Source organism: Hoplias malabaricus, chromosome 12 (genome assembly GCF_029633855.1).
Source record: "Hoplias malabaricus isolate fHopMal1 chromosome 12, fHopMal1.hap1, whole genome shotgun sequence".
In the NCBI taxonomy this organism is placed as follows: domain Eukaryota; kingdom Metazoa; phylum Chordata; class Actinopteri; order Characiformes; family Erythrinidae; genus Hoplias; species Hoplias malabaricus.
Window position 1 is genome coordinate 8,173,184 of NC_089811.1, and position 12,050 is coordinate 8,185,233.

Consider the following 12,050-nt stretch of genomic DNA (forward strand, 5'->3'; position numbering starts at 1 on the left):
TATGTACTGTTATTTTGGAACAACTAACCTGTACTAGACCACTATTCACTCATTAAGTGTCTGTAACACGTATCCAGTTCAGGGTCACGGTGGGTCCGGAGCCTACTCGGAATCTCAGGGCACACCCTGGAGGGGGTGCCATTCACAGGGCGACACACACTCACACAAATGTGCTTTTGGACAGTGGAAGGAAACAGGAGCACCCGGAAGAAACCCATGCAGACACAGGGAGAACACACCACACTCCTGTTCCCTTTAGCTGTGACAGAGACACTACCTGCAGCGCCACCATGCAGCCCATTACACCACTATTAATATTTAATTTAAAACTGACTAAAGTAGTCATGTTATTTTTGAAACTCTTCTGATATTTATACAATTAAAGTACATTTCTCTAAGCCACTTGACTGAACTCTAAAAGCACATTAAAAGTGTGATTAAATTAATAATAAATTTAAAAGTAAAAATAAATATCACTAATACAAAGAGACTGTATCAAAATAAGTGTCACTAATAAGTGTAAATTATTAAAGTGACTGGTAATATAACTATAAGTATATAAATATATTTAAAGAAACACAAGGTAGTATTTTTACCTTAAAATTACAGCTTCAAAATCATTGTGATGCTCCACTGAGCTGTAACAGGGAGAATAGAGCCTCTGTTGCTCCTACTTCAGGCTCAGCCCTGCAGAAACTTCACTATGTAACTTTTGGAGGAGGGTAGGAAACCAGCACCTGCCTCTCCCTCCCCCTTGGTTTCAGTAGAATGCAGTAGAAATGAATTACACTCTGCAACTGTAGGGGGAGCCCAAGAGCAGACATACCCATTTATTTTTTTTATATGAGCAGCAAAAATAACATGACTAAATTCACTCAGTAAATATTAAGTGTAGCTTAATTTCTAAATAACATTTGACGAGGGACTGCATGCCTGTGGATGCTAGCGTACCTCTCCCGGGACAGGGGTTTGGGTTCCGGGCGGATGGCAAGGAGCGAGGAGGAGCATGGCTGCCTGAGAGGCGGAGAGACGTAGTTGAGGTCGAGGGAGCCACACTTTCTGTGAAGAGGCTCCATGCTCATGGCCCCTTGCATTTCGCTCTCGATGGGGCAGGACCCCGCCCGACCGTGGCCTCCAGGGGACGTCTCTGGGGCAGCGGCGCCCTGAGAGGGACACGGGGACGAGGAAGGCTCACGTGTCGGGGACACTGATGGAGGGGAACGTGACTTCTTCTTCGCTGCGGCGCCGGACAGCAGCTTCAGCAGACCACTGCTCTTCTTCTCTTTCTGAGAGCCGGAGAACGACAGAAAAAAAAACTCACTTACAAAATTACAACAAATAAAAAGATTTTATAAATTTTATAAAGACCTTATTTGATGATAATATGGTTTTAATGATTTAAATAGACTTTGAAATAAATATCTACAGGGATACTTTTCTCAGAAGTTCAGTCTTATCTTCTAGAAGTTGGTTTGATATTTTTTTATGGCTAATTCAAATTCTTTCTTTCTTTAACTGTTTACACACACTTTATCTCTTAATATTTTATATTATATATTTAAAAAAAGTCAGGTAAAGCATTTTAAGCTGCATTTATATATACACTGTAAACAATTTCTTGTAAATTTTACAGTAAAATACTGGCAGCAGAGTTCCCAGCCATTTACCGTATTTTTACAGGAACACTACTGTATTTCAAATTTACAGCATATTACTGTAATTGAATAATACAATAATTTACTGTAAATACTGTGATTTACAGTAAAAAACTGGCAGGAGAGTTCCCAGCCATTTATCGTATTTTTACAGGAACAATACTGTATTTCAAATTTACAGCATATCACTGTAATTGAATAATACAATAATTTACTGTAAATACTGTGATTTACAGTAAAAAACTGGCAGGAGAGTTCCCAGCCATTTATCGTATTTTTACAGGAACACTACTGTATTTCAAATTTACAGCATATTACTGTAATTGAATAATACAATAATTTACTGTAAATACTGTGATTTACAGTAAAAAACTGGCAGGAGAGTTCCCAGCCATTTACCGTATTTTTACAGGAACACTACTGTATTTCAAATTTACAGCATATTACTGTAATTGAATAATACAATAATTTACTGTAAATACTGTGATTTACAGTAAAAAACTGGCAGGAGAGTTCCCAGCCATTTACCGTATTTTTACAGGAACACTACTGTATTTCAAATTTACAGCATATTACTGTAATTGAATAATACAATAATTTACTGTAAATACTGTGATTTACAGTAAAAAACTGGCAGGAGAGTTCCCAGCCATTTATCGTATTTTTACAGGAACAATACTGTATTTCAAATTTACAGCATATTACTGTAATTGAATAATACAATAATTTACTGTAAATACTGTGATTTACAGTAAAATAGTGTAGCAGACTCGCTGTAAATTTAAAGCAATTTTTTACAGTGTAGGAAATGTGACATACAAATAAAGAATATTATTATTATTAATGATTTACACATCTAGGATCTGAGTTCTTGTCGGGATAGAGGGGAGTCACACTCTAAACTGAGGGTTATGACGCCTTGTGAATCACTGCCGAGATGTTGTGCAGCACCCAAAGAAACCCACAGATGTCAGTATTTTCTTCTCTAAACTCTATGGTCACCAGTGTATTATCTTAGTTATCTAATGTAGTATCAGTGGATTATGGCCCTTTACTTCAGAACACGCAGAAAACAGCACGAGTAGCAGCTGATGTCTCAGGAGTTAGCTGTAAATTTACAGTTCCACCTGTAAATTCCACCAAATAAATGGTGAAGCAGTTACATTCAGGCATCTATGGCGACTTGAACAGAATCCTGCAGAATAAGAATCTGAATTGAGTTCCATATCACAGAAGAGTGAGGTCAGGGGGATGGTATTCGATTGTGGAACTCTTCTGAACGTGAATGAGGCCCTAAATATAACTAAAGTGCTGCAGCTCCTCTGATATCACTGCAGACTGGTGCAGAGCTGCTACAGAGCAGCGCTAGTTAACTGGAAATGAAGCGCTGCTCTTTTTTTATTTGTTTTCTGATCACATTTCAGGGTCTTGAAGGGTCATCCTGTTTCATAGTGGGAGATTTTAACACCTGTAACTCGGATCCTAGGGACGAGAAGACACCCCAAAACAAGGAGGAAGGGAGAAAATACCAAATGGGATTGTATCCAAGTGTCTGACCTGAATTTCTTCACTGTAGATATTAATAAAAATGTATATAAACATTCAAATTGATGTGGTAAAACATGTAAATCAAATGTAAACCTAATTCATTATGTACGTATGCCATTATTCGTAGAACTGTATAATAGAAAAGCGCAGGGAAGCAGTAGTGATCATTTCACATGAAGGGTTAAAGCCCATGTTGAGATGCATCTGTGATTTAACGTAGCATCTGGAGGCAGTAGCTCTGTAAACCTGTTTGTTTTCGGTTCTTATCTCTGAAGCCGGGAGCAAAGCCTTTTGTTTGTTCTGCTCTCTGCTGATGCATTATGCATGTGGGACGTGGGAGTATTTCAGCTTTATTTTCAAGACATTTTGGGTTTTCGGGAGCGGAGCTAAGCACCTGGGCTGGAGCTGCAGTGTTGCTAGTGGTGAGAAACAGGAGGAAAACTGGGGGGAAGAGGGAATCTTAAGCTTCAGAAGAGAACAGAGCAAATTCAGAAAGACATATTAATGCAGTGCATCATTAAACTCCATTAAAAATAAAACTAGTGTTCAGCTCTTAATGCAAGCTGAAATGTACAGTGTTCCTTGCTAGAAACCCAGCATTTGCTCTGCTTTAAAACCCAGGGATGACCATACGGGGTGCAGCTGCACCAGCCACAGACCTGCAGGAAATTAGCTTAGATTAGTTTAGGATTAATGCTAATTTGTCAGCAGTGTATCGAGTCTGGAAAGAAGTTAGTGGTGAATGATAAAGCTACTCAAACATTTACCCTGTGTTTATTCAGCTGACCCCAATCGACTACTGACGTGCAGACTGACCAATTAAATGATTACAGAGAAGGTTCTCGACCAATAACCGTAGCTCTACAGTCAGACCGTCCAATCAGAAGATTTTAGGCTACTTCACCACGCCCCCTTCTCACTCAAGCGAACCAATCGGAGTAGGGGAGGGTGGGACTAGTGAGAGTAGGGGAGGGCTTCTCCAAATTCTATGTAAGCTCTAGAAAAACAAACTCCTGGACGTTTGTGAAATTCCGCTAGGGCATTTTTTTAAGTCTAAAAAAGAGGACATGTCCGGGTAAAAGAGGACGTCTGGTCACCCTAGCTGAATCCTGAGATATCTTGACTGGTGAAGGATAACCCCGTTGCATCCTTTGTTTCTCGGGAAAAGCACATTTGTCGGCCGCATGTGAAGGAGACCTGTAATGGGACGGCCTAGTCGTGCTGCTGTGATATAAATTGATCTACAAATGCTTCCTTCGAAGGACTGAACTGAGATGCACCTAATAAGTGCTGAGGCTGATGATTCACTACCAGTGAGCTCCAGTCCAGAGGTGGCGCTGTCATTTACATTTACAGGACTTATCCAGAGTGACTTACAAAACTGTCACAGACAGTGTGGTTGGCTAGGATTAGGCTTAAAATGTAGACGTGTTAGGTTTATTGAGTGCTTTAAGTTTAGGGTTAAACTTAGGGTTCAGAGTTAGGTTTAGGCTTAAGGTTAAGACTTAATTTGAGTTTATTCAAGGCTATAGTTAAGGGTTTGTTTCAGGGAAATTCTTAGGATTAAGTATAAATTTAGCGTGTGAATTCACAAATGGTGAGCTACATTTAGTACACACTGTACAAACCCTGTGAACGGTGTTTTAGTAAGAAATCTATGAAATCACCCTGAGACCAGGCTGCACCGAGAAAAGCTGCTACTCAAAACATTATAAAAATCTCCTTAAGAACATCCTAAACAAGAGAAAATTCTCTTCTTTCAACTCCCCCCCCCCCCCTCATCCCACCCACGATATCTATATCATGATCATTTCAGCTGAGAGAGGCTGACGTTAGCATGTCACTAATCCCTGAATAACACCACCCAGCCACAGAGAAGCAGAATTCATTATAAAATAATTAACACTGGTTTAGTGTTGGAGATTAGATGAGTGTGAGGTGTCGTGACATGTGAGCAGAGGCTGTTTCCTCCCACCTGAAACCTCAGGGCCGAGTGTGTGTGTGTGTGTGTGTGTGTGTGAGTGAATCAAAGCCAATTAACAGCGCATAATCAACTCACAGACATCTGTCAGATGAAGGCGCAGACTCAGCCCCTGTAGAAACCTGACACACTCCTCTTATACACACCATATAGGGATGGGTTGGAGAACTTCGGAACCCAGTTCCAGGAGTGAAAATGAATGTTCTGGTAATTATTTTTTTACTGGGAAACTTTTAAAGTTTGGGGAAAATCATAAAGCAATTTATTAAGGGAAAATAAAGGTTTATGGGGATTTCTAATAATAACAATTCAACATCTCGTTAATACAACATCCATTAATTAATTAATGAATTCATTCATTCTTCTTCACTTAATGTGTTTCGGTACACAATGGAGTGGACTCCCAGTATATTACAAGGCATCAGGCACTCAGCAAGTCACACACACACTCTCACACACACACACACACACCCTGTCACACACACTTAACACCTGTGGACAGTTTCACACAAAATCACCAAATCACTCACTCACTCACGCACTCACACACACACACACACACACACACACACACACACACACACACTCACCCTGTCATTCACACTCTCACACCTGTGAACAGTTTCACACACTTACACAGTCACTCACACATTCAAACCTGTGGATAGTTTCACACACTCACCCATTCTCACTCCCTCCCTCACTCCCTCCCTCCCTCCCTCCCTCACTCACTCACTCACTCACTCACTCAGATCCACCTTAAATTAAATCCTGTTCTCCTATAGACTCCCTGCAGACTGTTTATGTGCCATCAGTCAAAAACGGTAACGGAGAAACAAATCACAGACATACACACAAACACACACACTCTTCTCCTGAGTCTGCACTTCTCTCAGGAGCGTTCAGATGTCAACATACATCAGCACGTTCATCTTCGACCTCTGGTGATTGGTGTATATATGAGAGTGGGCAGGGCTTATTAAGACAAATTTCCTTATTTGGGCGTGACTACTCACCTTCTCGTTCTTCTTCTCCTCCAGTTTGTTGATGGCAGCTGAGGGTTCTCCTCCGTTGAGGAGTGCGGCGTTGACGTTTGGGGGCGTGATCGCCATGGCAGCGGAGTTGAGAGGGATGAGGGGGCGGGGTGTTGCTGTGGTGGCTGGGGGCATAGCCGAGTGTGAAGGGGGTGTGACTATCATGGAGAGAGGCCTCCCAGGACCAGGGCCTGGAGAACGGGATGGGGAACCCTGCGACCTCAATGGAGAAACGGATACGGACGGGCGCTCAGGACTGCCCCCTGCAGGACTGTGGACTGAGAGAGAGAGAGAGAGAGAGAGAGAGATGTGATTAAGTGTTATTTATCTTTAGATGTCATTTTCAGCATCTGTATCAAACAGAAGAATGAAAACATAACCCTTATTCATTTATTCATTCATTCATTCATTATCTGTAACCGCTTATCCAGTTAAGGGTCGCGGTGAATCCGGAGCCTACCCAGAGTCAGAAACACACCTGGAGGGGGCACAAACTGTGAAATGCAGATTCTATACATTCATCTCTCTCTCTCTCTGTCACTCCCCTACCTGTCTTTCTCTCCCTCTTTTTCTGTCTCCCCTGCCTCTCTCTTTCTCTCTCTCTGTCCCTGCCCTGCCTCTCTCTCTCTCTCTCTCTCTCTCTCTCTCTCTCTCTCTCTCTCTCTTTAAAATTCTGCTCATTTTTGTAGAGGACGTTTTCCATAAACTATTTTGAGGAATGTGTCCCTCTCTGCGGTGCCGTTTGCAGTTTATTCAGAGTGAAGGAGTTGAGTGAAAACTGCGGCGATGAAGGTGCAAAGGTTTACATTTATTCTGAGAGGACACACGGCCGTACATTTGCATTAGGCTTCTTCTGAGAGAAGAATTCACGCCTGGCGGAGTGTGATATAAAGAGTGGAGTGATATCAAGAGAAGATTTGTATAAATAGAAGAGTTTTAATAGCCTACATAGCACCCCTCGTGACATAATATGAATTTGAACAGGGCATCCAAACTGCACACGTTTACCTTGTGTTTTTACCTGGTGTTTACCCAGCGTTTACCTGGCATTTAAGTCATGTTTACATGGTGTTTCCCTGTTGTTTAACTCGTGTTTACCTGGTGTTTAATTCGTGTTTACCTGGTTTTTAACTCGTGTTTACCTGGTGTTTAATTCGTGTTTACCTGGTGTTTAATTCGTGTTTAACTGGTGTTTAATTCGTGTTTAACTGGTGTTTAACTCGTGTTTAACTTGTGTTTAACTCGTGTTTACCTGTTGTTTCACTCCTATTTACCTGGTGTTTAACTCGTGTTTACCTGGTGTTTAACTCGTGTTTACCTGTTGTTTAACTCATGTTTACCTGGTGTTTAACTCGTGTTTACCTGGTGTTTAACTCGTGTTTACCTGGTGTTTAACTCGTGTTTACCTGGTGTTTAACTCGTGTTTACCTGTTGTTTAACTCATGTTTACCTGGTGTTTAACTCGTGTTTACCTGGTGTTTAACTCTTGTTTACCTGTTGTTTAACTCATGTTTACCTGGTGTTTAACTCGTGTTTACCTGTTGTTTCACTCCTATTTACCTGGTGTTTAACTCGTGTTTACCTGGTGTTTAACTCGTGTTTACCTGTTGTTTAACTCATGTTTACCTGGTGTTTAACTCGTGTTTACCTGTTGTTTAACTCATGTTTACCTGGTGTTTAACTCGTGTTTACCTGGTGTTTAACACATGTTTACCTGGTGTTTCACTCATATTTACCTGTTGTTTAACTCGTGTTTACCTGGTGTTTAACTCGTGTTTACCTGTTGTTTAACTCATGTTTACCTGGTGTTTAACTCGTGTTTACCTGGTGTTTAACACATGTTTACCTGGTGTTTCACTTGTGTTTATCTCATGTTTAACTCGTGTTTGCCTGGTGTTTCACTCGTGTTTACCTGGTGTTCAACTCGTGTTTACCTGGTGTTTCACTCGTGTTTACCTGGTGTTTCACACGTGTTTAACTGGTGTTTAACTTGTGCTCACCTGGTGTTTCACTCGTGTTTAACTGATGTTTAACTTGTGTTCACCTGGTGTTTCACTCGTGTTTAACTGGTGTTTAACTTGTGTTCACCTGGTGTTTCACTCGTGTTTACCTGGTGTTTAAATCATGTTCACCTGGTGTTTAGCTCGTGTTTACCTGGTGTTTGACTTGTGTTAACCTGGTGTTTCACTCATGTTCACCTGGTGTTTAACTCGTTTTCACCTGGTGTTTAACTCGTGTTTACCTGGTGTTTAACTTGTGTTTACCTGGTGTTTAACTCGTGTTTACCTGTTGTTTAACTCATGTTTACCTGGTGTTTAACTCGTGTTTACCTGGTGTTTAACACATGTTTACCTGGTGTTTCACTCATATTTACCTGGTGTTTAATTCGTGTTTACCTGGTGTTTAACTCATGTTTACCTGTTGTTTAACTCATGTTTACCTGGTGTTTAACTCGTGTTTACCTGGTGTTTAACACATGTTTACCTGGTGTTTCACTTGTGTTTATCTCATGTTTAACTCGTGTTTGCCTGGTGTTTCACTCGTGTTTACCTGGTGTTCAACTCGTGTTTACCTGGTGTTTAAATTGTGTTTACCTGGTGTTTCACTCGTGTTTACCTGGTGTTTCACACGTGTTTTCCTGGTGTTTCACTCGTGTATACCTGGTGTTTAAGTCATGTTTACCTGGTGTTTCACTTGTGTTTATCTCGTGTTTAACTCGTGTTTACCTGGTGTTTCACTCATGTTCACCTGGTTTTTGACTCATGTTTACCTGGTGTTTCAATCATGTTTACTTGCCGTTTTATTGCCATTTGCCTGGTGTTTATGTTGTGTTTACCTTATTTTTACCTGGTGTTTAATTTTATCTGGTGATTACCTGGTGTTTATCTCATGTTTACCTGGTGTTTATTTGGCAGCTGGACAAGGGTAAAAGGTACAGTCTTTGCTTTTTTCAAACAAGCTTCACTCAAAGTTCTCCAAACCAGTAATTACCGCCAGCGCTCTGTGGCAAGGCTTCATTACGATGGACAGCTAATCTAAATTTTAAAAAGAGCTAACACACTTCTGCGTCCTCTCTCTAGTTCTAGCTCTCGTTCTCTCTTCTCTCTCTCTCACACTCTCTCTCTCTCTCTCTCTCTCTCTCTTTCTCTCTCTCTCTCTCTCTCTCTCTCTCTCTCTCTATATATATATATATATATATATATATATATATATATATATATATATCACACACACACACACGGCTCATCTCTCCTGAAAACAGCCATGCTGCCCTGTCAGCCAATTAGCAAACGTGCTAACGTGACCGAGGACCCTTGACTTTAGCAGAGGCTTAAATTAGCACTTAGCACGCTAGTGCCTCATGCTCTCACACAGCTACGAGAAAGGTACAAAATCACTGGGACTTATTTTAAGCCTGGTTGATTTAACATGTTTATGTTAAACCAGCAGAGCTCTTTACCAGAACATTGGTGATAGTTCTGGGTTTGTCAGACCCTAGGCGGCGCTCCCAATCAGTTCTAAAACCATTGCGTTCCTATTGAGAATATGTAAATAACTGTCTGTTACTATTTGTAAATAGTTAACATTTATAGTTTTTTTGTTCACAGAGTTTTTTTCAAGTGATTAATGAATCTTCCCAAAAAAAGGTTTTTAGCCAAGTTTGTTTTTCTGATTTCTTGGGGGTGATATTTTTTGGGGGGATGTTCTTTGTGACTGCTTTTCTGAGGGTATTTTTTGGGATGATATTTCTGGGTGTGTTTCTTGGCTTGTGTTATTCTGACAGTGTATATTCTTGGAGGTGTTTTTCTAAGGGTGTTTTTCTGAGTGTGTTTTCATGCTGGTATTATTCTGACAGCATTTGTCCTGGGTGATTTTTCATGGTTGGTGTTATTCTGAGGGTGGTTGGTTGGTGTTTTTCTGGGTGCTTTATTAGTTGGTGTTATTCTGAGGGTGTATTTTCTTGGTTGGTGTTTTTCTGGGTGCTTTATTGGTTGGTGTTTTCTGAGTGTTTACTGACGTATTTTTTTTTCCCTTAGGGTGTCCCCTGACATCTTTTAAGGTTGTTGTTTTCTGATGTTTCTCTTTGCTGAGGGAGTTTTTGAGGGTGTTTTAAGGTGTTTTCTGAGGTTGTATGGTCTGAGGATGCTGCCACTCACCCAGTTGTGCTGATGTTCGCACCTGGCTGACCTGCTGCTGGCTGCACATCCTCAGGCAGTTCTTCATGTGCGGCGAGGACGAGGATGAGGATGAGGAGGACGAGGACGAGGGGTTGGAGTGTGGAGCTGGGGAGCGAGAGGCGGAACTCAGCAGGACCGGGCTGGAGGGCCCTGGTGATCCAGGAGACCCCGGAGAACCGGAAACGGCTTTAACCGCAGGTGAGGCTCCAGGTAAACAGACACGGGATTGTCCCACTGCAAACGGAGCCCTGTGGAGGGAGAGATTCAGTCATTTACACTAGTTTCATCACATTCACTATGTTCAAATGTACTTAGACATTTTAGAAAGGCACAGTCCCTGATTTTGTGATGTCATAACTCCCAACTACTCCTCCTTGGATCACCACCTTAACGTGGTGGAGGGGTTTGCGGGCCTGCGTGAGCCTAGGAGCTATGTTGTCGGGGGCAATAGCCCCTGGTAGGGTCTCCCAAGGCAAATTGGTCCTAGGTGATGGGCCAGACAAAGAGTGATCCATAAAGACACGGATGAATAAGACACGAACATGGACACAGCCTCCCTTGCCCGGAGTAGGGTTACCGGGGCCTCACCCTGGAGCCAGGCCTGGGGGAGGGGCTCCTTTGCGAGCGCCTGGTGGCCGAACTTTCATCTATGGGGTCCGGCCGGGCTTAGCCCGAAGGAGTTACATGGATCCACTCTCCCATGGGCCCACCACCTGTGGGAGAGGTAGTAATCCGGGTCTGGTGCACTGTGGATCGGGTGGCGGTCGGGGGCCCTGGCGTTCCGATCCTCGGTTACTGAAACTGGCTTTTGGAACATGGAACGTAACCTCTCTGGTGGGAAAAGAGCCTGAGCTGGTGCGCGAGGTTGAGTGGTACCGGCTAGATATAGTTGGGCTCACCTCGACACACAGTGTGGTGTGGGCTCTGGAACCAATCTCCTTGAGAGAGGCTGGATGCTCTTTCACTCTGGAGTTGCCCAGGGTGAGAGGCGTAAGGCAGGAGTGGGCTTACTCATAGCCCCCCGGCTTAGCGCCTGTACGTTGGGGTTTACCCCAGTGGATGAGAGGGTAATTTCCCTGCGCCTTCGGGTTGGGGAAAGGGCTCTGACTGTTGTTTGTGCTTATGCACCGAACAGCAGTTCAGAGTACCATGCCTTCTTGGAGACCCTGGAGGGGGTGCTGGAGAACACTCATTCTGGGGACTCCATTGTTCTGCTGGGGGACTTCAACTCTCACGTGGGTAATGACAGTGAGACCTGGAGGGGCGTGATTGGGAGGAACAGCCCCGCTGATCTGAACCCGAGTGGTGTTCAGTTATTGGATTTCTGTGCCCGTCACAGTTTGTGCATTACGAACACCATGTTCGAGCATAAGGGTGTCCACAAGTACACCTGGCATCAGGATACCCTAGGCCACATTTCAATGATCGACTTTATAGTCGTATCAGCTGACCTGCGGCCATATGTTCTGGACACTCGGGTGAAGAGAGGCGCTGAGCTGTCAACTGATCACCACCTTGTGGTGAGTTGGATCAGATGGTGGGGGAGGATGCCGGACAGACCTGGCAGGCCCAAACGTGTGCTGAGGGTTTGCTGGGAACGTTTGGCAGAGGAACCTGTCAGAAAGATCTTCAACTCCCACATCCGGCAGAGCTT

The 12,050-nt window shown here is 42.9% G+C and overlaps 1 protein-coding gene across 1 annotated transcript in view; it reads right to left on the reverse strand.

The window, feature by feature from the left end:
• Positions 1-12,050, reverse strand: part of LOC136710969 (E3 ubiquitin-protein ligase SH3RF3-like) — a 38,136-nt gene that overhangs the window by 5,529 nt on the left and 20,557 nt on the right. Inside the window, exons 8-10 of the mRNA XM_066686885.1 lie at positions 10,376-10,644; positions 6,201-6,496; positions 952-1,286 (exon numbers count right to left, since the gene is read on the reverse strand). Coding sequence (XP_066542982.1) covers positions 952-1,286; positions 6,201-6,496; positions 10,376-10,644 — 900 coding nt within the window. The remainder of the gene's footprint in view (positions 1-951; positions 1,287-6,200; positions 6,497-10,375; positions 10,645-12,050) is intronic.